General features: G+C 51.6%; 1 protein-coding gene across 8 annotated transcripts in view; it reads left to right on the top strand.

Moving 5' to 3' along the window:
* Positions 1–416: 416 nt before the first annotated feature.
* CD9 (CD9 molecule) overlaps positions 417–25,447 on the top strand; it is a 37,884-nt gene continuing 12,853 nt past the window's right edge. For 2 of the 8 annotated variants that reach the window (XM_055281007.2, XM_055281005.2), the window contains exon 1: positions 425–650. In XM_055281007.2, coding sequence (XP_055136982.1) covers positions 585–650 — 66 coding nt within the window. In that variant the 5' untranslated portion in view covers positions 425–584. Of the gene's footprint in view, positions 651–961; positions 1,049–25,447 lie in introns of all 8 variants that reach the window. The other 6 variants (XM_055281008.2, XM_055281001.2, XM_055281000.2 and 3 more) reach the window with 5 other exon arrangements.

Here is a 25,447-nt window from a genome sequence, read left to right as displayed (position 1 = left end):
CCTTTAAATCCTCGCAAAGCAGAAGGGCTCCTCACTCTGGCAGCAGGCCTTGGCCAAGGGGCCTTTAGCCCAGATGACCCGGGGAAGAGTCTCCCAAAGCAGAACGCCCGGTCCGGCGCCCAGACCAAACGCGGGGGAACCGGAAGGGCGAGGCCTCCACATAAGTCCGCGGTAAAAGTGGCAGGGAGTGGCTGCCTGGAAAGACCCCAGGACGGCAGGAAGGAGGAGTGGGTGGCGGGTGGGGGTTAGGGCGACTAGGCGGGCAAACAGGGAGAAGGTCGGGCTCGGCGGGGCAGCTGGGGCCGGGGCTCGCCGGACCTGGGCGGGGGCGGGGTGCGGGGTGCGGCCCGGGCGGGGCCGGTGGGGCGGGAGGCGTGGCCGGCGGGGGGAGTGGGGGCGGCTTTTCCCGGCACATGCGCACCGCAGCGGTTCGCGCGCCCTAAGGAGTGGCACTTTTTAAAAGTGCAGCCAGAGACCAGCCTACAGCTGCCTGCATCTGTGTCCAGCGCCGGGTCCCGCCCGTCACAGCTGCGCGCGCCCCCCAGTCCCGCACCCGTTCGGCCCAGGCTAAGTTAGCCCTCACCATGCCGGTCAAAGGAGGCACCAAGTGCATCAAATACCTGCTGTTCGGATTTAACTTCATCTTCTGGGTGAGTGAGCGCGACTGCCGCGCGCTCCTCTTAGGGGCCACCTGTTCGCGGGCCCCGGACACTGGCCGCGGCCGCGAGTGCCGGCAGCTGGCACTGCCCGCACCGGGTAGGCACCGGGCGGGAAGAGAGGGCGCCCTGCAGCTGCCAGCTGGCTCCAAGGCCGGGTCCAGAGCCGGGCGGGACGGCCGCGACGGGCGCATTCGGGTGGGGGCTCATCACTCCGCCGGGCCTTCCTGAGATGAGGCGTGCGGGCGGGTCCTGAGCACTTTAGCTCGCCTAGGATTTGAACTGGGGTGTGTGTCTGCTCCCAGCCCAAGCCCCTCCGAGTGCCAGAGGGGAAGGCAGGGAGAAGCGGAGCACCCCTCTTTGGGCCAGGGCCAAGGCCAAGGAGGACTGTGGTGAGCAGTGTGGCTCGTGACCGGGTGGGGTCTCCCAGGTAGTAGGGGGCGCGAGGGAGGGAGGGTGCGGGCATGGCGAGAGCTCAGCCAGGAGAGGTTCTCACTTTTACACAGGAGCGGCAGGGGTGCCTCGGCCGCGGGTCCGGCCCCGGGACCCAGTCCCTGAGAGTCGGGGGCCCCTCCACCCTTGAGGAGGAACCTCGCAGGCCCCCGTTTCCTCAGACTTTGATTCTGAGCCACCGTGAGAGCGCCAAACTCCCTGGAAGCTACTTGAAAGACTAGCTTGTCTTGATTTCTTTCAAGGACGATAAGTATCTTCACTGGAGAGAACTCTGAGAGTTGGGGAGAGAAGGGGGCAGATACCTATCTGCGCCTCTAGTGGGATGAGTCCTGTGTATGCATTTCCGGGAGAGATCAGGTGCCAGCCAGCTGCCCGCCCAGGAGAGCCTTGGCCTTGCCCTCTCCCCTCCCCGCCAGCCCAGGCGGCCCACCTAAGGCCAGGCAGGGCGCAGAGCGGACGTTCATCTGGAGAGGCTAGCGGGGCCGGGAGCTCCAGGGACACCTGCTGCAGGCCACTCAGCCTCTACAAATGGGAAGGCTGAGAGGCGACAGAAGCAAGGACTAGGAAACCCTTGTGTCCTTGTTTCTATAGCCACATTCCCTGCACACACATGACAATACTTGCCGCTCTGCAGGCAGGAAGATAGTCTCTGTGCCACTCTCAAGATAGACGGATGTAGAAACAGGTGCATGCCACGAGAGTCTTGTAACAAAAAAGTGCACTTGGCCAGGCACAGTGGCTCATGACTGTAATCCCAGCACTTTGGGAGGCTGAGGCAGGAGGATCTCTTTCATCCAGGTTCAAGACCAGCCTGGGTAACATAGTGAGACCCCATCTCTACAAAAAATAAAAAATTAGCTGGGCGTGTTGGCATGCACCTGTGGTCCCAGCTACTCAGGAGGCTGAGATGAGAGGATCGCATGAGCCTGGGAGGAGGTCAAGGCTGCAGTGAGTCATGATTGCACCACTGCACTTAGCCTGGGTGACCCTAGTGAGCCCTGTGTCAAAAAAAAAAAGAAACAAATGCACTTATTCCCCCTGGAGCTGGTCACTGAGGTCCCCACAAGCCTCCTTAGGGAAATCTTCTAAGATTTACTCCTCCCCAGAGCTGAAGGGGTGGTTGAACAGTTTTTCCAGTTTGCAGAGACTGACCTCCCCTAGTGCATCAGTCACCATAACACACGCCCTAGTGAGGACAGCATATAGGTGTGCTCCTGCCCAACCCTTGACTTGCTTTAAAAAGACCCTGCCGGCTGTGGGCACCCCTCCTCCTGTGTTGCCACCCACCCCAGCAACCAGCCAGCTGCCACGCTTAGCTTCTTCCTTTCACCAATCCCTGGCCGCAGAAAAGTATACAGGAAGGCAGCTGGCCTCACCCACCCTTGACCTTTGGGAGTTTTCCTCTCCCCTCCCAGGTGCAGTCTCTCCCTGCCAGTGTGTTGGTTAGGCCTCAGCTGTCTACCTAGACTGCGTCAAGGTTTGGGACTGCAGAGAAACACAGACTGCCACAGTGTGCCTCCCTACCCCCATCTGCCCCATGGCATATGCAGGAAGCTGATGCGAGGCTCCCAGGGCCACTGGTATCTACTCTGTGGCCTGCTGGCCTGCAATCTGTCCGTACTGTCCTCAGCCTGCCACCCCACTCGTATTCAGAACACCCTACGCCTGGCCCCAGCCTAGGTGCAGCTGATGACCTATGTAGTCTGAAACAGAAATCACTCACACTGGAAATGTTTGGAATGACTTTTGAAGATCGTGCAGTCCAGCTCTCTTATTCATAGTGAGGCAGCAGAGGAAGAGAGATGGGGTGATTTACCCAGGATCACAGAGACAGAGCCAGTATTACAATTCCTGGGGCCCCTACTTTACTTCTGTCCTCTTCCATCTTCATCAGAGGCAGGAAGGTGGGCAGTAGCTATGTTTTCCTGAATTACTGTTCATTTGTCCTGTATCTGGGTCCCTATGGAGATGAAGCCCGTATCCCTAGGAGATGACGTAATGAAAAGGAAGACTGTGGTTGGTCCACTTGGGCAGTCTTAGTCTTTAGAGCCTTTCTTGTTCTAGTCCCATGATGTAGCCAAGAGCAGGAAGCATTGTCCCTACTGTACCGATGATCAGGAAACTAGTTCCCAGAGAGGTTAGGTGACTTATCCAAGGTGATGGGGCAGGGTGGTCTCGGAACTAGGTTACTTTACCAACTGGGTTGGCTGCTGAGTGGAAATGGGAGAAGGGTGGGAAGAAGCTCCCGAGACTCTCTTAAAGAAAGCTGTAACCTAAGGGAACTGCTTGGGTGATTATGTTGTCACCACATCCGTTTCTCTCTTGAGACCAGACATTTATAAACTTGGCATTTGGAACCTGATGTGGGCCTTGAAAAGCAGGAATTGCGAGGCCAGTGCCCAGCAGCGCTTCGCACAGAGGATGCCGAGAGGGGGTGTCCAGCAGGCATCCAGAGAGAGGCCAACCTCAGTGGAGTAGGATGGTTATTGGGGGGCTGTGCCTTTTCCCTGGCCTGATCTCATCCCTGTGGGTCACTCTCTGATGGCCACAGCCAAACCAGCAAATCAGTCTGTTCTTCCACCACCTCCAGAACTGGCCCTCCTAGCTCTATTTTGATTGTTTCTACATTTCCTTCAGACCTCCCTGCCCGCCCGCCCGCCCACCCCCAAAAAAACAGGTGAGAGGGACAACATCTTGCTGATGTCCATGTGGTAGACAGACAAGTATTTCTCCAGCTGAAATGGGGAACCAGGGTTAGGGCCAGTCTAGTCTGACACGTGCATGTCTGCCCTCTTTCTGGTCAGACAAGGGGAGGAACTCCTTAGGGCAAACGAGGGAAAGGTTTGGCTATACTGACAGAGCCCAGTCCCTTCCCCACCTCCCTCAGCCCCTTTGCTTACTGTCTCTCACCCCTCGCTCACTAATGGGAACAGCAGTGTGGGGCTGGGAGGTCTCTTTCCCAAGAAACCGTATCCCCTAGACCTAGGGGAGGCTGGTGCGAAACACAGAGACCTACGCTGGGAATTCAGAGACCTGGATGTGAGCCCAGCTCTGTCCTCAACTCACTTTGAAACCTTGGGCTGGTCACTTCTGTGCTCTAAACCTGAGTTTCCTCATCTGTACAACAATAGCTTGGAACAAATGGTCTCAAAAGGTCCTTTCAAGCTCAGCCTATGAACCCAACACCCCTACACATACCACATACAGCAATAGGACTCTCCTACACAACCCAAAATAGGAACTAATATTGGGTACAATGTATACTATGTTGGTGATGGTCACACTAAAAGCCCAGACTTCACCATATGTAACAAAACTACATTCGTGTCCCCTAAATCTATAAATAATAACAATATAATAAACAAAATACAAGTCCTGAATTGGAAATGGGAGCTGGATACCGAGGCTTGTCCACAGAATTCAGCTTTTCTTGGCCTTTACCTCTGGAGCAAGAGCCCAGCTGGTGCTTTTCTTTCCTGTTACCTCTCAGTTCCCTCTCCTCACACTGGGTGGGGTCTCTCTCAGGGGTGTTCATTGCCCATATACCTTAGTACTTGGCCTAGTGGTCAAAGCACCAGTCCTAGGTTCCATGTCTCATCACCAGATGGGGCTGGTGACCACCCCACATGGTGCTGTGAGAGTTAAATGGGGAGTGTGTGTAGTGCACTTAGCATAGTAGATTGCACTAGACCGCATCTTCCAACAGTAGCTATTGTTATTCACTAGTGGAGACTAGAATGAGGCCCTGGGGAGGGTGGGAGCAGTTCTCTAAGAAGTGTGGAAGTCTAAACTGCAGGTGTGGCCAGGAGGACCCTCCCAATCCACATACTGGCCTCCCTGCCTCTTCCTGTATCAGTGCCAACTTTATCCTGTGCATCAAAACCCTGACTCCATTTCATGGGTTGCTACTGCTGATTTGGCTAGGGGAAGGCCCCGCTTCTGAAAATAAAATTGCATGTCAGAGAAACCCTAAGGATCAGGATTCTGGATCTGGGCAGGACGTGGGCAAGTTGGGTGGCAGCGGCAAAAGCCCCTTCCCACGGTCTGCCTTTTCCCCCAGAAGCAAGTTGCTGGGACTGTTGCATAAAATGGCTCCCACCTCCAGCGCCCAGACAACCTGCGCTGGGGTGAAGCTGGCTACATGTGCACTGAAGCTGGCAGGCTTGGGGAGAAGTGAGCTGAGGCCAGGTATCTGCATCCTTTGCCCAGAATTTTGATGGTCTCTCCCCTACACCCACAATGGGTATGAACAACAAACACCCGATCTTTTGGTGGTGGTGAGGATTCCTCTGCACAGGCTCACACTCACGTTCTCTACCCCTTTCTTTTCAACGTGGCCCACAGCACCATTCCAGACCCTGCTCCACTGTGCTCGGAGGAAGCAGCTGCTGGCTCCGGCCCGAATCTGGGAGTGCTTTGATAATCAGCCCAGTCTAGGGCCCCGCCGGTACTGACTCTAGACGAGCCCTCTGTGGCTGCTGGGCTCACAAATCAGCCTTCTCACCCCTTCCTCCAGGAGGAGTGTTGGATGAGAATCTCCCCCTTACACATATGGATCCTGTGTTTGTTTTGTCTGCTTTTTTTTGTTTGTTTTTGTTTTCCTGTTCTGTTCCATTTTATAAGGAGGTGTAGCTTTTGGACTTGGTTGCAGGGTTGGGTTTGGAACTTAATAATGCCTTGGATTTACGAAGGCGCCTTTTCTAAAGAACACGAACCTTGATGGTTCTCACCTGGGTGAGCCTGGCTGTAAGGGTAGGGGCTTGAGGTCACCACAACCACAGCTGTGGTCCTACTGGCAGCATGTTCTAGACAGACCTGTGTGGAGCTGGGGAAAGGAGAGTGGAGAAGTTTGAGGAAGCTGCATGTTTATGTTCTATGTTCCTCCCTCCCCCAGGTTGGGGTCAGTGGGACTTTATTTGGATCTACCACAGGTCTTTTCAACCAAAGCCTTGCAGAAACAGGCTTTACCCCGTACACACAGAAGAGCAACCACTTCATTGTTAAGAGTCTGAAAGTCCGGGTGAGAGCCTGTCAGACCCATGGCCTCAGAGAGCAGGAAAAATCCTTTGCAACTGGGAAGGAAATTCAGAAGACAAAAAAAAAAATGCGGGGGGATGGGGGGCGGGGGCTAGTCTCTATACATTTCTTTTTTTTTTTTTTCGGAGACGGTGCTCACTCTGTCACCCAGGCTGGAGTGCAGTGTTAACAATCATGGCTCATTGCCGGGCGCGGTGGCTCACGCTTGTAATCCCAGCACTTTGGGAGGCCGAGGCGGGCAGATCACGAAGTCAGGAGATCGAGACCACGGTGAAACCCCGTCTCTACTAAAAATACAAAAAAATTAGCCGGGCGTGGTGGTGGGCGCCTGTAGTCCCAGCTACTCGGAGAGGCTGAGGCAGGAGAATGGTGTGAACCCGGGAGGCGGAGCTTGCAGTGAGCCGAGATTGCGCCACTGCACTCCAGCCTGGGCGACAGAGCAAGACTCCGTCTCCAAAAAAAAAAAAAAAAAAAAAATCATGGCTCATGACTCACTGCAACCTCAACAGCTCAGGCAATCCTCACACCTCAGCCTCCTGAGTAACTGGGACTACAGGCATGTGCCACTACACCCAGCTAACCTTTTAACTTTTTTGTAGAGACAGGATCTCACTATGTTGCCCAGGCTGGTCTCAAACTCCTAGGCTCAAGCGATCCACCAACCTTGGCCTCCCAAAACGCTAGGATTACAGGAATGAGCCACCGCGCCTGACCTACATTTCTTAAATTTATGTTTTAAGGCCTGACTGCAGATTACTTGCCTGTTTTATTCCATGGAAAAAGTCATGCTGGTCCAGGGACATTCTCATTTTCCATCAAGTGATGGCATGCAGCCATAGAAAGCAACATCCTGTCCCCAGATGCGATAATTTTTTTGTGATAATTTTATAATAATTATATCTATCTGGTAATTTCCTTCCCCCTACCCCTCCAAAAATACTTAGTTGTGGATAGTTTTTAAGTACTATATCCTGTCATCCTAGACTAATACATCTTAACGTTTTTAGGGAAATTCCTTTTTAGGGAAATTCCTTTTTAGGGAATTCCTTGGAATCAGTACGACCTGCCTTCAGAAAAATGTTATGTCTGTTTCTGGAGGCCCATAGACATCTTTTGTTTTTTTCTTTTTCTCCATTGCCTAGGCTGCAGTGTAGTGGCACCATCATAGCTTACTGCAGCCTCAAACTCCTGGGCTTTACACAATCCTGGCCTCAGCCTCTCAAGTAGCTGGGACTACAGCACACACCACTATACCCGGCTAATTTTTTTGTATGGAAAGGGTCTCTCTATGTCGCCCAAGCTGGTCTTGAACTCCTGGGCTCAAGCAGTCCTTCAGCCTTGGACTCCCAAAGCACTGGGATCGTAAATGTGAGCCACCATGCCCAGCCTGAGCTCACGCTATAAACGCCCCATATTGGTTTTTCTCCCTCAGTTTCCAGACAACCTCTGCTGTGTCCTGAGTCCCATATTTCTGCCATAAGAAGCAGGTTGCCTCACCGTTCCCCAGGGGGGCTGCAATGGGGCATAACAGGGGACTTTGTGAAAGGCATTAGAAATGCTAGATTCCCTGGTGATCAAGTACAGCTCAGATGGGACAGCTGGCCTCCCACCCGTCCCTCTGACTCTCAGTTTAATCATTGCCTAAGGAGTGGTTTTCACTCTCGGTTAATTTAATGAGTGCTCTGTATTTCTAGTACACACGAAAAATGCAACTTTATGATCTTCCAGCCAGGTTGGGCCTCTTGGCTTAGCTTTTCCCAGAGCTTGGTGCTTCATCTTTGTTCAGGAAGAGCGGAGGTCTGTCTCTCTTCTCCTTCCCTCCAAATACAGACAGAAAGGCTTGTCCTCTGGGTACTTTTAGAAAGGCGGAAAGTCTCAGGAGGGATCATTTGGGGAGCTGGACTCCCGAGGAGTTGAGAAGCAGTCTGGTTGAGTAACTGGGAAAGGCAAAGCAGCCTGACTTGGAGAGGGGCCCGGATTAATGTCATTCCAGAGGAGGTCCCAGTGGAGAGAAGTTTGGGGACTACTGACTTGGAGAAAAATCAGAATCCTGGGTCTTAAGGGCCCTTCCTCTTCAATCCTTATGCCAGGCATTGTGTCCGGGGGAAGAGATAGTGGCTCTTGTGAGCTCTGTTAGAAAAGCAACCCTTCAGGCTGGGCACGGTGCCTCACGCCTGTAATCCCAGCACTTTGGGAGGCTGAGGCAGGCGGATCGCCTAAGTCGGGAGTTTGAGACCAGCCTGGCCAACATGGAGAAACCCCGTCTCTACTAAAAATGCAAAATTAGCCAGTCATGGTGGCAGGTGCCTGTAATCCCAGCTACTTGGGAGGCTGAGGCAGGAGAATCGCTTGAACCTGGGAGGCGGAGGTTGCGGTGAGCTGACATCGTGCCATTGCACTCCAGCCTGGGCGACAAGAGTGAAACTCCATCTCAAAAAAAAAAAAAAGAGAGAAGAAAAGTAACCCTTCACAGCTTACCCAATGCACATCCAAGTTTCCAGTGAACACCTCTGAGCAGGCTAAGCAGCTGGTGGCTCCTGCCAAGCCCCTTCCTCGGAACCGAGCTTCACAGCTTCAGGTGCCAGTCCCTTGCTGACACTCCCAGTCTGAGCTGTGTGTTACTATCCAAGTTCAGAAACAACACAACACATGGGTCATAGGAGAAGATCCTTGACTGAGGCTAAAAATACCATAAAGTTAATCAGGCAGTTTTATTAATTATGAATTTATGAATTCAAAACCTATTCAAGGATTTTAGGTTTTTTTGTTTTTTGTTCTTTTTTTTTTTTTTTGAGGTGGAGTTTCACTCTTGTTGCCCAGGCTGGAGTGTAGTGGCATGATCTCAGCTCACCGCAACCTCTGCCTCCTGAGTTCAAGCGATTCTCCTGCCTCAGCCTCCCGAGTAGTTGGGATTACAGGGGCGTGCCACCATGCCTGGCTAATTTTTAGTAGAGACGGGGTTTCTCCATGTTGATCAGGCTGGTCTTGAACTCCTGACCTCAGGTGATCCACCCGCCTCAGCCTCCCAAAGTGCTGGGATTACAGGCTTTTAAATCTAAGTTGATCAAATCTGTAGTATGATAATACAGTGTACTGATTTATTAAAACTCTAAATGAAACGATCAGCAAAATCATACTATTTATGAACTCATCATTGCTTTTTTTGTTGTTTGTTTTGAGATAGAGTCTCGCTCTGTCACCCAGGCTGGAGTGCAGTGGCGCAATCTTGGCAAACTGCAACCTCTGCCTCCCAGGTTCAAGTGATTCTCCTGCCTCAGCCTCCTGAGTAGCTGGGACTACAGGCACACGCCACCACGCCCAGCTAATTTTTGTATTTTTAGTAGAGATAGGGTTTCATCATGTTGGCCAGGCTAGTCTCGAACTCCTCCCCTCAGGTGATCCACCCATCTCTGCCTCCCAAAGTGCTGGGATTACAGGCGTGAGCCACCGCGCCAGGCTCATCATAGCTTTTCAAGTCAATAGAAGGCTGGTGTTTGAATCCACATCATGTCTTCCCTTCTAGGTGGGCAGTTGCAGTGTGCTAGTGTGTGTGCACACCCCAGATTTATGCCCAACTCCACTGGATGTTTTCTGGGTGGGGAGTCATCCATACCTCCCTCAGCGGCCCCGTTCCTAGAGACGGGAGGCCCTTCCCACTAAGACATATTCCTCCTGCGCTCCATGGTGCAATGTAAACATCTTCCTTGCGATGTGGGACTGTGTATTTAAATTTATTACTGTTAAGCTCAGATGTTTTAAAGCTTCCTGTCTACAAGGCTGAGAAAATCTCTTCATGCTCTCCTTTCCTCCTCTCTAGTCAAATTGTAGCCCTGGCTCCCTAAGACACAACCCTTTAGAGACCCAGACCGCGAATTTCTTTTTTTTTTTTTTTTTTTTTTTTTTTCTGAGATGGAGTCTTGTTCTGTTGCCCAGGCTGGAGTGTCGTGGCACAATCTCGGCTCACTGCAACCTCTGCCTCCTGGGTTCAAGTGATTCTCATGCCTCAGCCTCTCGAGTAACTGGGATTACAGGCATGTACCACCATGCCCGGCTAATTTTTGTGTTTGTAGTAGAGATAGGGTTTCGCCACGTTGACCAGGCTGATCTCGAACTGCTGACCTCAGGTGATACGCCCACCTCGGCCTTCCAAAGTGCTGGGATTACAGGCGTGAGCCAGCGTGCCCAGCTGGGACTGCTCATTTCAAATAGAAATTAGATTCTCTTCCAGGATGAGGAAGGACACTTCAGCCTTCTTTGTCATGGGAAGCTGGCACTCTCCTCTAGGACCCTGGGGTGTGTCTTGAGAGCTCGTGCCCAGGGGTATAACACAGAGAGGCCTGTGCTGATGTCATCTTGTTCCTCTGCCCTTTGCTGGCAGGATGGTTCTGGGGAAGGGCAAAGGCTCCAGGTCCCACTCTGGGGCTGTTTTCACGGGGGATGGAAGGACCATGGCCACTGAACAGGCTGTGGTCCCGTCTATGGGCACAATGCTAATGGCAGCTGGAACAGTGCAGCCAACGGGAGAGGAGGGTATGCGAGTTGCCCTGGAGAGTCCCTTCCCAGGGCGCCGCCTCTGTCCAGGCCGACTATATGACCAGTGGAACCAAGGGTGTGGCTGAAGCTCTCAGGACAAAGGCCAGGGAGAGGAAGCACCAGCTGTTTTTTTTAGACTCTCTTCGAGCGCCCACTACCCCCACTGCCCCCGAGTGAGGCCAGGTGTAGGTGGCACCTCCAGCCCAGGTGGCCACTGCAGCTGCCCTGCTGTGAGGGAGGAGGCGCGTCTGCAAGCTGCCTTCCTTCCTGTGCAGATGGGCTCCCTTGGGGCCTTTAAAGATCGAAAACACCACTTTGAAATGGGATTAGATATGAATGGGGGGAAAACAGGCGAAAGGGAAAAATTCTGGCTTCAGAATAGAAGAAATGGATCAAAAACACAAACAGCTTAACAAAATAATTGAGAATTGGGGCTCTGCGGTCAGACCGTTCTGGGTTCAAGTTCTGACTCTGCCACTTACTCGCCCTGTGATCTCAGTTGAGCAACTTAACTTTTGTGCCCCAGTTTTTTCATCTAAAAAATGGAAGACAATATTACCTCCTTGGCGGGCCTATTCTGAAAATTAAATAGTTCTGGGGAAGTGCTTAGGGTGGGGCGTGGAACATAGATAGCAAATATTTGAGTACTTGCTGCTAGTAATTAGGTGACCTAATATGAAGAAGCAGCTCCTGGCAGAGGGGTAGGGCAGGTGATAGGTTAGACAAGAGATTGGGGATCTTGGCCTCCCTTGCTGGCTTGGGGTTTGCAAGATCCCGTGGTGGAGAAGGGGGGCCGTTCCACCAAGCGATGCCGGAAGTGCTTTTAGCTGACCCTGCCACTCCAGGCACCACATTGCTTGAAAACTGTCAAGGAAGGAGCATCTCCCACCACTCAGGGCCACGCACGCACGTGGCAGCCAACTCTGCAGATGGAATGAGAGCAAGCTGCTGCAAGTGGCTAGAGTGTGTGCAGTCATCGCCAGACAGCTCGGCGAGGCATACACAATGGAAAACAAATGTGTGGTATTCAGGAATTTAAAGCAAAACATCCAAAACAATCCCCCACATCAGATGATTTTGGTTAAGATCAGAACGCCTGCTTTCAGCGGAAAAGGGATTTATGGGCTGGCCAGCGTATGCTACGCGTCTGGCAAGCAGGCAGTGGAAACTTGAAATGGGATTTCTTGTTTAGAAAGAGGTTACCTTGGGCCAGGGCCTCCCTCCCAATCAGCCCCAACATCCTAACGCCAGCACACTTCGCTGAAGCTTTTCTCCTCTCCAGGGCAGAGGAAGGGCTCCAGGTTTTTAAATGATGCTGACTTTGTCCTTGAAAGGAGGGAAGATTTCTCAACTCTTTTTTTTTTTTTTTTTGAGACAGAGTCTCGCTCTGTCGCCCAGGCTGGAGTGCAGTGGCGCCATCTCGGCTCACTGCAAGCTCCGCCTCCCGGGTTCACGCCATTCTCCTGCCTCAGCCTCTCCGAGTAGCTGGGACTACAGGCGCCTACCACCACGCCCGGCTAATTTTTTGTATTTTTAGTAGAGACGGGGTTTCACCATGGTCTCGATCTCCTGACCTCGTGATCCGCCCGCCTCGGCCTCCCAAAGTGCTGGGATTACAAGCGTGAGCCACCGCGCCCGGCCCTCAACTCTTGAACTTGTTCAGACCAGGTAGCTGCCTAATTTCCAGAAAGATATGCTGAGAAAAAGCTTACGGAGTTCCTCATCCTCTGCCACACCCTGGAGAGGGGACCAAGCTGTCTCCCTTCTATCGGGGAGGAGACAGGCCAGCAAGTAACTGATCTCTGCATGGCATGTGCTGTGCACAGGACAGAGGAAGAGTGCTGACAGCTGGGTCACTCATGCCTGCTCTGTGACCATGGGCTAGTCGCTTTACCTCTCGGAACCTGTTTCTTCATCTCTCACAGGGATGATCCGAACTAGCTCTCAGGCTGTAAGGCAGGCCACTAAGAATCAGAAGGGGCAGCAGGGCCTTATAGTGTAATTCTAGTCTCCTCCCTGGGAAACCTCTCATGCATTGCATTACTGTTGCTCCTATAGGGAATGTTCTCTTGTAAAGTAATGCCCTGCACCAGCCTGAGGCCAGGCTCGAACATTTACACACAACAAGCCAGGCATAGCAAGGTGGTGGCGCCCCCAGGCTGTAGCTGTCTAGGGCCACCTTCATCCTTCCACCCAGGAGCCCCCCAACTGCACTAGCACCCCTGGAAAGGGAGGCCACAGAGTCAGCAGGTAGGCTAGGCATGTGCTTAGGGCACCAACAATGCAGGTAGCTCAAGGAATCCAGGGAAACAGGCACTTTTTCGAGCTTTATCTTACAAGTTCAACTTTGTTTATGTTGAATTGTATGGGTTGTGGGGTAGGTACCATAATCATCTAAGTGTCTAGAGCATTAAATGACCACAGAAGGCAGAAGTTGGCCTCCCCAGGGACCTGGCTTGTCATGGAATGTTGGGTTTAAGTGTGCATGTGGACCCCTCTCCCCAGCCTGCCCTTATGGTGTAAAAGAGCGACATATAATAGCAGGGGCCATTTATGACCCAGGGACATTGCTGGGGTTAGGGGGAGTGGGCCAGGAGCGGGCAGGGGGTTGTCTTGATAGAAACGCCGGGTCCTGTGGGGAGAGAGCAAATTAGTGACTCTCCTTAAGCCTTACTTTCCTTATCTGTGTAGTGAAGGTAATAATACAACCAGCGTCTTATGATTGTTACTGGGACTAATGGGATATTTAATGTAAAGCTCTTATATGGGCCTGGCTCACAGGCAGAGCTCCTATGTTAGCTTCTGCTGCTGTTGCTGTAGTTGCTGTTACTGTACCTCTCCTTACGTTTTTCACAGATTGAGGTGTTCACATTCATCCATATCTTCTCGCTTCAGTTCATGAAACCACATCACACAAGATCAGTCAATGCTGAAATTTACCTCCAGGCTTTCTCCCTCTTGAACACGAATTGGAGGACGTATCTTTCCATCTGTCTATAAAACGCTCATTTCTGAGACTTCCCCAGTTTGGGGAAGACGGATAAAGAGGGGAATCAGTTTTGCGCTTTGCTGGAAACGCCTGTAAGAACGCCCCATTGGCAGAGACTAGCTTCGTGGAGCTCAACTTGGAAATTAATTTACAATGGAAATTGAAGGAAAATCTACTTCATATCCACACCAAGAAGGGTGGCCTCAATGCTTCTCCTTCAGTTCACTCCTTGTGCCTCCCAAAAGGAAGTTGATTCTTCATATGTAGAATTTTCTGGATACCTAGAACACCCACACCCAGAAACCAGGTCCCAGAGAGAGGCAGAGCCACGGTCACCATTGCTTGTGTAGACACCGGAGGTAGGAAGTGGAAGGAAGGTAGCGCCTGAGGGTGCAGCTTCCCAGGGACCACCACCTCTCCCCGCCTCAATGGAGGGAGAGAAGAACAAACCCAAGGGAGAAGCTACTGGTCAGCATCTTCCCTCCCTCCCTCTTGGCCCCCACCCGGGTTAGGGTCAACACCCTGAATCGAAAGCGTCTGTTGTCAAGCTGCAGCAGGCAGGGAAACCCTGTCACCAGGTTAAGTCAGAGCATTGTGCCAAATTCAACACGTCCATGCCTCCCACTTGTCCCCCAAGACAATTTCTCAGGGATTCGCATCTTTCCCGGTCACCCCCTGGCCAGTGAGGAAGCACCGTGCATTGAGAAGAGCGTGGCTTTGAGTCGTCGATGTGGAGCTGGTTCCATCTGAGCTCTGCCTCTTCCTGGCAGTGTCTTTTTGAGTCAGTTGCTTAAAATCTCTGAGCCTGATTCATCCATAAAATGAGGGTGATGAGAGGATTCAGTGAGAGACTGTACATAAACCACCTCCTGTAATGTGTTGGGGGCGTGGGTCCTTGTACATAGTAACTCCTACTGTTAAATTGCTACTATGGTGTTCTGTATTTTCCCTGAGCTAGATAACCTACAACTTGACCATCAGCCTCTTTTTTTTTTTTTTTTTTTTTTTTTTTTTTTTTTTTTGAGATGGGGTCTCTTTCACCCAGGCTGGAGTGCAGTGGTGCAATCTCAACTCACTGCAGCCTCAACCTCCTGGATTTAAGCCATCTTCCTGCCTCAGCCCCCCAAGTAGGTGGAACTACAGGCGTGTGCCACCATGCCCAGCTAAGTTTTTGCATTTGTTAGTAGAGATGGGGTTTTATCATATTGCCCAGGCTGGTCTCCAACTCCTGAGCTCAAGCATTGCGTCCCCTTTTCAGCCTCCCAAAGTGCTAGGTCCGGTCAGAGGCCTGACCATCAGCCTCTGAGTGTATTCTTTTAAAAAATTGTTTTTCTAGAGTTCGGGGAGGTTTGAGGAGAAGTCCAGTCTCGTGCATAACAGCGAGCTGGCCTAGGGAGCACAGCCGGCTGCAGAATTCAGAGGGGAGGTTCTTACCAGGAGTGCCCTGCTGCAGGCTATGGGAGCCTCTCACAGGCGCACCAAGTCATCAGGGCCTGTTACCAGAGGAGAGTTCACGTAGGCAGGGCCTGGGTGGTGGATGTGCATTTGGGAACCAAACGCAGGTTCCAACTTGAGCCCTTTACCATGACTTCCTGGCTCAGTGGGTTCAGCACAGAGTTGTCCAGCCACTATCTCTCCTTTCTTACCTCTTCCTGCCTTCCCACCTCTCTGCATCTTCACCCTTAATGGTCACAATGCCACATTTCCAAGGTGACCCTAGGTGCGTTCCCCGTGGCTTCACAGTGCTGGTCAGAGCATTTGAGCCCCCACTCTCCAGATTGGAGTGTAAAGTAGTAGGGTCCAGTCCTGCTCCCTCGCGGGGCTGGGCAGTGAGCTCTCCCTAACACACACAAAGCACCTCCAGCTCAGAGGAAGCTCACACCTCCCATCCATGCCTTCAGGCTTTTCGGCACTGGCATTTAGAAAGCTATTCTCTGGGTTCAGAACCCCCAGAGAAAGCTTTTCTCTGTCCTTCCTGATTATTGGTGTGTCAATGAAGGCCTAGAGTAGTGGTTCTTAAACTTGAGCGTGATGAGAGTCACCTGGGGAGGTGTTGGGAAAACAGAGTGCCGGTCCAGTCCCACCCCAGTTTCACTGAGTGGGTCTAGTAGGGAACTGCGAATTTGCATGTCCAGGTTCCTGGGTCATCCTGCTGCTGGTCTGGGGTCATTTTGAGAGCTGCTGGACTGGCATAGAGAAGAGTTTCCTGGGTTGCCTTTGAAGATAAGAATTTCTGAAGATTTGAGCACTGCCTTCAGACAGTAGCTCGGTAGAAGTCCCAAGAGCAGAAGTTGTCTAGAGAGACGAGATGGCCCCCCAGGATGCGCCTGACCAACCGGTCATACATACAAAAGGGAACTTTGGTTCTCTAGGGCTGTGATCTCTGGGGCTTTTCAACTTGGCTGTAGTAAAACTAAAGTTAGTAATATGCCCTGTTGTCATCTAGAAATTCCGCCATGAACTATTATAGTAATTTACTTGTGACGCTTAAGGAGAGCAAGTCGTGGCAATTTCTTCTGCTGATCACAGCGGAGTTTTGGTTTTCTTGTTGCCGGTGTTTACTGTGTGGCGGAGCTGGATAAGGGAGCACCCCAAAGCCTCTAGTCCTGCCCAAGTAAGTGGCTTTGCCCTTCCAAAGACAACAGCCCCAGCCTTCATTTGGAGGTGGGAGAGGAGGACACAGAGAGGGTTGGAGGAGGCTGTGGGCATCGGGATCCTGTTTGTTCTTGCTGGCACTGCCTGGCCCGGCTTCCTGAGGAGTGAATCAGCCCATCCAGGCTTGGCATGCAGTAGCGAGCCAAGGGTTGCCATGGAGATGGGCGAGGCCCAGAGCCCACAGGTCTGGGTGGCCTGACTTGTTTTTAAATGTTGAAGTCTGTGCGAACAGGGAGGGCCTATCTCCACTTCTGTGGCTTTCTTAAAGCGTGACTGGTATTTTGGGGCCTGGAAAACTGCTGGTGTGGGAAACTTGCATCCCCAGTGTTTGGTGTGTTGCTTACTTCCTGGGTGCCATGGACAACTATGACTAATGCTCTCCCAAGTTTAGTAGATTACAAAAACAAAAACCAGGGCTGACAAGCATCTTACTGAAGGAGGGTGATAAAGAGGCCAAGGTTTCCTTTCCTGCCCAACCCAGGAAAATCCCCTCTCTCTCTGTTATCTGCTGCTGTAATTATTCCTTTCAGCAGGGTTAATTTGCCCACGGAAGCAGTTTGTGATCCAAGGAAGGACAGAAGCCTAAAATCTGAGCCAACAGTCTCCCTTTAGCCTTCCTTCCCCACTTTTCTTTGGCCATTCCCATCCAGTCTTAGTGGAGCTCTGGATGGCAGTTTGCGGGTGTGAAGCAGATAAATTTACCCATTTTCCTCCACTACCCAGTGCTCACACAGAATCCCACACAAACCAGAAAACAGAACCCCAGTGTCCTAAATTCCCCCGCTGCCACCCAGCCGCCTTCTCCGATCACAGGAGGACACAACAGCCATCCACAGAAGGCCCATGAATTGCCCCCACCTCACGTCTTTCTCAGAGTTTATTATTATTGTCATTTTTTTTCCCTATGGAATCCGGCTGGCTGTAACACTTCACAGTTTTCAGAATGTTTTACATGCATCACTTTATTTAATCCTCACCTTCAACCTATGTTGAAGACAGGACAGGTATCATACTGTACTTTTTCAGAAATGAGGACTGTAACGTTCAGAGCAGCTGAGGAAAGTGTGTAGTGTCAGAGCACTCCTAGGTAGCAGTGCCAGAATTAGAGCCCAAGTGTGTATCCATCACAGTCCAGTCATTCTCAACAGAGGCGTGCAGTAGAATCCCTGGGAGCACAAAGAGTCCCCTGGGATTGCTGAGGCAGGTGCATGTTTAGAAATCCCCCAGGTAGGCCGGGCGCCATGGCTCACACCTGTAATCCCAGTGCTTTGGGAGGCCAAGGTGGGCGGATTGCTTGAGCTCAGGAGTTCGAGACCAGCCTGAGCAATATGGTGAAACCCTGTCTCTACAAAAAAAAATACGAAAAAAAAATTAGCCATGTATGGTGGCTTCCAGCTGTGGTCCCAGCTACTTGAGAGACTGAAGTAGGAGGATTGCTTGAGCCCGGGAAGCAGAGCTTGCAGTGAGCCAAGATTGTGCCACTGTACTCCAGCCTGGGTGACAGATTGAGACCTGTCTCAAAAAAAAAAGTATTTCCCCAGATGATTCTGATGCCCACCCCATATAGAACCAGGCCCTAGGTGGTACAGCTGTGCAGGCAACGGCTCACTATTCTTTCTATTAAGCCACCTGTCCCTTGCTGAAAATTGTGTATCACTTTGACCATGGGCTCAGCAGAGTAACCAAGTAGCCATCGCTTTTCCAGGAGGACAGTGGGAAGTTGGGAAGAAAGTTCTCCCTCCTTCCTGGACTCCATCCACTCACCACTACCCACCTCCAACCCCTCCCAAAGTGGTAGATGTGGCCCCCTCAAGGCCAAGGCAGTCCTCAGCGAGAAACCACTGTGAGCAATGATCTGCTCTCTACTTTCTGGGCTTTCCAAGGCAGCTGAATAGAGGAAGCGTAACAAATATTTTGTCCTTTTTAAAAAATGGGCTGGGTACAGTGGCTCATGCTTGTAATCCCAGCACTTTGAGAGGCCAAGGTGGGTGGATCTCCTGAGCCCAGGAGTTTGAGACCAGCCTGGACAACATGGGGAAACTTCATCTCTACAAATAATTTTAAAAATTAGCTGGGCGTGGTGGTGCACACCTGTAGTCCCAGCTACTCAGGAGGCTGAAGTGGGAGGATCAGCTGAGCCTAGAGAGGTCAAGGCTGCAGTGAGCCATGGTCACACCACTGCACTCCAGGCTGGGTGACAGAGTGAGACCTTGTCTCAAAAAAAAAAAAAAAAAGTGTATGGCCAGTCAGTACATATTACAGAAGATGGGACCTGGAGGAAAACGGGGCCCACGCCAAGAGCACCCAGTTTGTTTGCCCACAAAGGATTTTTCTTTGAAGTAGGATTTGTCCCATAGGCAAACTTGGCTTCTCCCACCTGGGGAGTGGCATGCAGTATGCCCTCCCCCACACTGAAACCACATTCAACCCACTGCTCTTTTCCTCTTCTTGTGGGTTACTTCCTCTTTTTCAGCACACCTACTTCAAGAATTTCCACCAGGAGGCCAGGCTGTACATACGAACCTCCCCAGGTTCTAACTGGAACTGGCTTTGCACACTTGGCATAGAGTCCCCAGAGCAGCCAGGTGCCCCTAAGCTCCGTTACACTTTGATGTTTTTTGTTTAATCCTCCTTTGAAATTGGAAATGTTTCCTTTAACTCCAGGTGTGTGTTTCAGTGTAAAATTTCTGAACCTGTCCCTGCAGCAAGATTTTGCAGTGTGAGTCACTGAAATTCTCATCATTGCGTGGGAGCCTTTGGTGAATTGTGCTCTCAGTGGTGAGTGGGTGTGGCAAGGGATGACCAGGACACCTTTCACTGTGGGCCTGAGTTTGGGGCACTCTTGGGTTCTCATGTCTCCTGAGGCTCACATAAGCCCCAGGTGACCAGCTTACCTGTGTTCATCAAACGTAAGAGTGTTTGACTGGACTTCTTTGAGGGATGGGGGTGCTGGCAGACTTGCAGATAAAGACTGAGGACAGCAATGCATGGGTTGTTTTTTTGTTGTTTTTATTTTTGGAGATGGAATCTCGCTCTGTCACCCAGGCTGGAGTGCAGTGGCTCGATCTCAGCTCACTGCAACCTCTGGCTCCCGGGTTCAGGTGATTCTCCTGCCTCAGCCTCCCAAGTAGCTGGAATTACAGGCACGCGCTGTCACACCCAGCTAATTTTTGTATTTTTAGTAGAGACGGGGTTTCACCGTGTTAGCCAGGCTGGTCTCGAACTCCTGACCTCAAGTGATCCACCTGCCTTGGCCTCCCAAAGTGCTGGGATTACAGGCGTGAGCCACCGCACCCGGCCTGCATGGGCTTTTTATAAACTTGGTTTTCAAAAGTCTGTATGAGGATTTGCCCGTAAGTCACATTGGGACATGCTTCACCGACAGAAAGGGAAATTGTTGTCATTCCCCCCAACCAACCTTCATGGGTCTTCCCATGAAGTAATTGTTCTTTGTGGTTTCTTTTTCTTTTTTTTTTTTTTTTTTTTTTGAGACGGAGTCTTGCTCTGTCGCCCAGGCTGGAGTACAGTGGCGCGACCTCGGCTCACTGCAAGCTCCGCCTCCTGGGTTCACGCCATTCTCCTGCCTCAGCCTCCCAAGTAGCTGGTCCTACAGGCGCCCGCCGCCATGCCTGGCTAATTTTTCATGTTTTTAGTAGAGACAGGGTTTCACCGTGTTAGCCAGGATGGTCTTGATCCCCTGACCTTGTGATCCGCCCGCCTTGGCCTCCCAAAGTGCTGGGATTACAGGCGTGAGCCACCGCTCCCGGCCTCTTTGTGGTTTCTGACTCTTGTGAGACATTAGAAGATGGATCTGGATAAAAGGCCTAATGGGAAAGGAAGCTGGTCCAAATGAAGAGGACACAGGAGAGGAGATCTGGGTGGATTTCAAATACTTTTTCACTGAAGTAGTCATTCATTTATGGAGTAACTATTTACTAATGACCATCCTTCCAAAGCATGGATGGGGCAAAGGAGATAAAAAAAAAGAATGACTCAGAGGTCCCCTGGACCTCAAGGAGCTTGTGCTCTGCTGAGACGGGAGGCAAGCCCCAGATAGAGGAAGGGCAGAGAGTGCGGATCGCGGATGCTGGAGAGGACAGGACGGATGTGACACTGGCCTGCTCACATGCTTGGCTTGCTCAGGGATTGCATTTGCCATTTGCATGGGAGGAATGGGGGAAAATGGGTGGGGAAGCAGCAGGCTTGGCTTAGGCGACCACACAGCATTCCAGGAGGAGGGACTTGCACTAGCAGAGGCACAATGCACAAGGCTGAACTCAGAAAACCTGGAGAGATTGCATCTAAGGAGCAGACAAGGAGGAGGCAGGGTTCAGTGGTGTCAGCTGCTGCGGGATCCCAAAACATGAGGATTCAGCAAAAGTCCTAAGACTCGCCACCCCTTTCGGGTTGGGAGAGATGTAGTGATGAGCCAGTGAGGACTTGGAGGTGGTTAAGCCGCCAGCTCAGGGGTGAAAGGAAAGCAGAGAGCACCCTGAAGGAGCTGTGAGGTTGAAGAAAAAGAGGGTTCTATTTCTGGTTTTGTTGTATTTGGATTGTTAGGTTAGGGAGACCTGTCTGTGTCTTCACAAAGGTCAAAAAAGTGGCAGAGGCAGACCTGCACAGTCAGGAAAGAGGTTAATTAATGGAGCAGGTTCTTGAAGGAGACAGGAAGCTTTGAGAGAGAGGCCCCCGCTTCTTTATTGTTTTATACACTTTGCTTTAGAATAATTTTAGATCTACAGAAAAATTGCAGAGATAGTGTAGAGAATTTGCTCATCCTCCTCCCCAGTTTCCCCTATTGTACCGTCTCATATTACTGCATTTCATTTGTCACAACTAGGAAACCACCGTTGGTACATTCTGTTAACTGAGCTCCGGACTTACTCGGATTTCACTAGTTTTTCATGTAACGTCCTATTTCTGTTCCAGGGTCCTATCCAGGACACCACAGGACAGTTGTCATGCCTCCTCAGTCTTCTCTGGGCTGTGACAGTTTCTGTCTTTCCTTGTTTTCCATGACCTTGACAGTTTGGAGAAGGACTGGGCAAGTATTTTGTAGACTGTGCTCAGTTGAGGTTTGGCTCATGTTTTTCTCAGGGCCTAGCACCAGTGAAGAAACGAAGAAATTTCCAGTAAAACAATGGGAAAAAATGACCCTTTTCCTCTCAGCCCTCTCAAAGGGATGGAACCATTTTTTTGGCCAGATAGCAAAGGAGCTTTTCCCAGCAAAACCAGAATGTTTCCATTTGGCTTTTCTTGGAAACAAAAGAGGAAACAATGGGCAGGGCCGCGAGCTGAGAGTAGAAGCTGTGGGCTCTCTCCTGCATCCCCGCCCGACCAGCTGGGCATACTGTAGGTTGCTATCCTCTCTCCAGAGCCCTGGGAACAGGGCACTGTCTCATTCAGCATTCGCATCAAACCTGCTCTGCTCCTGCGATGATAGGCTGCAGTGGGGCAGCCATCGAGGAAATTGCATGCTCAGCATGCCGCCATATGTCTGTTAATTAACCTGGGAGGAAGCCATCGACCCCTTGGCCTCCCGGACTCCTGTATTCTCATTTATGGAGTCCCTGAATAATTGACTTGGCGCCCTCTTTTAAGGGTTAAAGCTGTCTTTGTTTCTTGCTCCTGGCCCCTCCCGTTTAGTTTCTCCTATTATTAAAGTAGCTGAAGATGGGTGCAGTGGCTCACACCTGTAATCCCAGTGCTTTGGGAGGCTGAGGCAGGAGGATAGTTTGAGGCCAGGAATTTAAGACCAGCCTGAGCAACATAGCAAGACCCCTGGCTCTACCAAAAAAAAAAAAAAAAAAAAAAAAGTTTAAAATATTAGCCAAGATTAGCGGCATGCACCTGTTATCCCAGCTACTCAGTAGGCTGAGGTGGGAGGGTGGCTTGAGCCCAGGAGTCCAAGGCTACAGTGAGCTATGATCGCACCACTGCACTCCAGCCTGGGTGACGAGAGCAAGACCCTGTCTCAAAAAATAAAGCAGCTGGGGTGAAAGCCGGATGGGGGCAGGGGAGCCCCTCTATGCCACACCAGAAAGTGAGTTCTCCTAGAAAATACTTCAGAGCGCCTTAGATAGCACTGCCTGACAACCATGAAAGGCATTATTGGGTGGCACTGGTTATACAAGTTTTGTGACCCTGTGACCCCAAGCCATTGTGACTCAGCCAACTGGAGCGATTTCTCCAACAGCGTTTTACAGAAAATGGGGCAGCTAATGGTTCACATAGCGTCCCCTCTGACAGAATAACTCAGTCATTCTGTCAGAAAAGGCAGCAGGGTTCACTCCTGATTTTTGTCCGAGTGCTCCCAGTCATGTCCCTGGCCCTCCCTTTTCTCTGGGTTACTTGAACCTTTCTCCTCTCTTACTGTGAGTTGTTAAGCCTATGAGACCGAGACCTATGGCAGCTTTTCCCATTTTTCCAGAGCTAGCTGCTTTTCCTTCCTGGTTGTAGTGAAATGTTGTAGCATTGACAACCAAGCCGCGTGATGTAAGGTTTAAGGTGGGGTCCAAATATGGGGGACTCCAGACTCCAGGCTTGGCCCGGCCCTTGGCCAAGATAAGACCTGAGATGCTTCCTTTTCCCTCCTGGTTCCGGTTCTCCAGCCCAGCATCCTTCTTACCACCTGTGCACAGAGACCGGATCAATGACTGGACTTAACATACTGGCTCAGGATCCTTGACATTGGGGCTCTCTATAAGACGGAAGGGGCCTTACCCCTGGAGGGTCCACTGGGGTACCCTGTCATCATCCGAGCGTGGAACATTCCCAGAGAGACGCAGCTCCTGCCCGTGAGAGGCTGCTGTGCAGAGCGTAGCTGTATCTCATCTTACAGTTTAGTTCCTTGGCAGGCCTGGGAGTCTTTTCATTCTTTTTTGCGACTCAGTTTTCCCAGCAGATAAGGGGTGGGGTCATAACTTCACTCATCAGGGGAAGTAAGATGACTTGGGAGATAATTGCTTGATAAGCACAAGCCTAGAGCAAAAAGGATGGTAATGAGCACTGTCTCGCTATCTCCCTGTGCGCGCAAGAGCATAGAGGGAGGACCAGGGTGAGAAACAGGTTGTGGCTAAATGTGGACTGAAATTGAGCTCCGGCCTATAGTTTTCAGGTTAATGCTTTCATGTCCAGGAGGCCAGCAGCCTCAGTCTTCCATTCCCAGGGGTCTGAGTGGGCTTCCATAGGGTTGGGGTGGAAGGAGGGAAGGTATCACCTTTGTACTTTTTTTTTTTTTTGAGACGGAGTCTCGCTGTGTCGCCCAGGCTGGAGTGCAGTGGTGCGATCTCGGCTCACTGTAAGCTCCGCCTCGTGGGTTCATGCCATTCTCCTGCCTCAGCCTCTGGAGTAGCTGGGACTACAGGCGCCCGCCACCATGTCCGGAGAATTTTTTGTATTTTTAGTGGAGACGGGGTTTCACCGTGTTAGCCAGGATGGTCTCAATCTCCTGACCTCGTGATCCACCTGCCTCAGCCTCCCAAAGTGCTGGGATTACAGGCGTGAGCCACCACGCCTGGCCCACCTTTGTACTTTTAATGCTCAGGGACCCTGGGGGACCCAGGCCAGGACTTGCCACCTACAGAGTCAAGACCCGCCCAGTGTGTGCTTGTCTAGTCCCTTGTGTACGTGGATTCAAGCCACATACCTCTTCTAGCCCAGCATGCTCCCAGCAGGGCCCACCTCCCCGCCTAAGCTAACTGCGGTGCTCCTGGTCGGGGAACCCATGGTCTGAATGCGAGTACCCTGCTGGGTCCAGGACAGTGGAGACTCATATTTCTCCCCAACCAAACGGTGATCTGCTTGCTGCCTTTGGATTAGGCCAGGAGACCCTCCCTCACTGGCCTTGTATTAAGAAGGAAAACCAGACTTGTGTTTCAACTCAGAACTCTCAAGTTCATTTTAACTCTCAAATTCTGTGCCTGTGTGAGATTTTCTCTCTGCCTTGTCCAGCCGCGGGGCACGTGGTGTCGTACAGTCCTTAGCAATGTTTGGAGCTGCCTGCCCTAAGGTGGGGCTGAGAGGCTGAGAAGATGCTGAGCGACAGTCCACAGGCTGGGAGTGCAGGGCTGGTGGGGCTTCATGCTGGTAAAGTGAGGTTGTTCTCCCAGAGCCCATTTGGTACCTTCCTCTTCAGATGCACTTCTGCTATTATCTCCTTTATTCTTTAGCCATACCTACAAGGTAGGGAAGGGCTGCATCTTACAATCCCTGCTTTACAGATGGGAACGCTGAGGCAATAGAATATGAAGCTAGACTCTGCAGCCCCTCGTGGTGGAAGCACACCTCCCTGACAGGAGCAAATCTGCTTATGCTCCTGGCAGGCAGGTGAGGTTGTGACTGCTGCAGGCTGAGGTCTGGGTGGCCCTTCCCAGTATTGCCACCTCCACTGTCCACCCAACTTGCCCACACTCGATGGCATATCGTGAGGGAAAGGAGAGGAGAAAAGAAGGAAGGAAAGAGAGGCCTATCCACACCATGGGCTATCACCAGCTCCTGGAGCTGAGAACCAAGGTCCCTGATGAGCAGGCTCTGACATAAGAGTGCCTCTGTTGAGGAGGGTGGACCAGCAAAACCTGGGCCCACCCACTCCTGCGTCCAGCCGGCTACCACACTGGAGGCCTGTGAGTCACTCCCCCCGGCAAGCCCTGGTACGGGCGGCGACGAGGGAGCTCAGCTGGCACTGGGGGGACTTGGCAGGAGGCCTCCTGCACAGCATCTAGTTCAGCAGTGCCAGCGAGGGGAGGCCCTGACATGTCATTTACTGAGCAGCAGGTCTCCAGGGACGTTGCAGCTGCCCTCCCTGGTGCACGTGTGTCTGGAACTGTGTAACCATCACCCAAGTCAACAGTTAGAATAGGACACCCCCAGCCACCTGGCACCTCCCTGAGCCTAATTTCCCCCTCCACCTAAGCATCACTGCTCACCTGATGACAATGCTTTTCCTTTATCATTTATAGGCACATGTAAGCATCTAGCTCTGTGTGCATCCCTAAACAGCATAGCGATTTTTAACTACATGGAATCGTATTGTGTGTGTTCCTGTGGCTCTGGCTTCTTGGTTTAGCATTGTGAGATGCACTCATGGTGTTGCGTGTAGCTAGAGTTATTCGTTTTCACTGCT

This window comes from Symphalangus syndactylus, chromosome 5, assembly GCF_028878055.3.
Source record: "Symphalangus syndactylus isolate Jambi chromosome 5, NHGRI_mSymSyn1-v2.1_pri, whole genome shotgun sequence".
In the NCBI taxonomy this organism is placed as follows: Eukaryota; Metazoa; Chordata; class Mammalia; order Primates; family Hylobatidae; genus Symphalangus; species Symphalangus syndactylus.
Note: the sequence above shows the minus strand (reverse complement) of the source record. Positions and strands in the feature narration are given on the sequence as shown.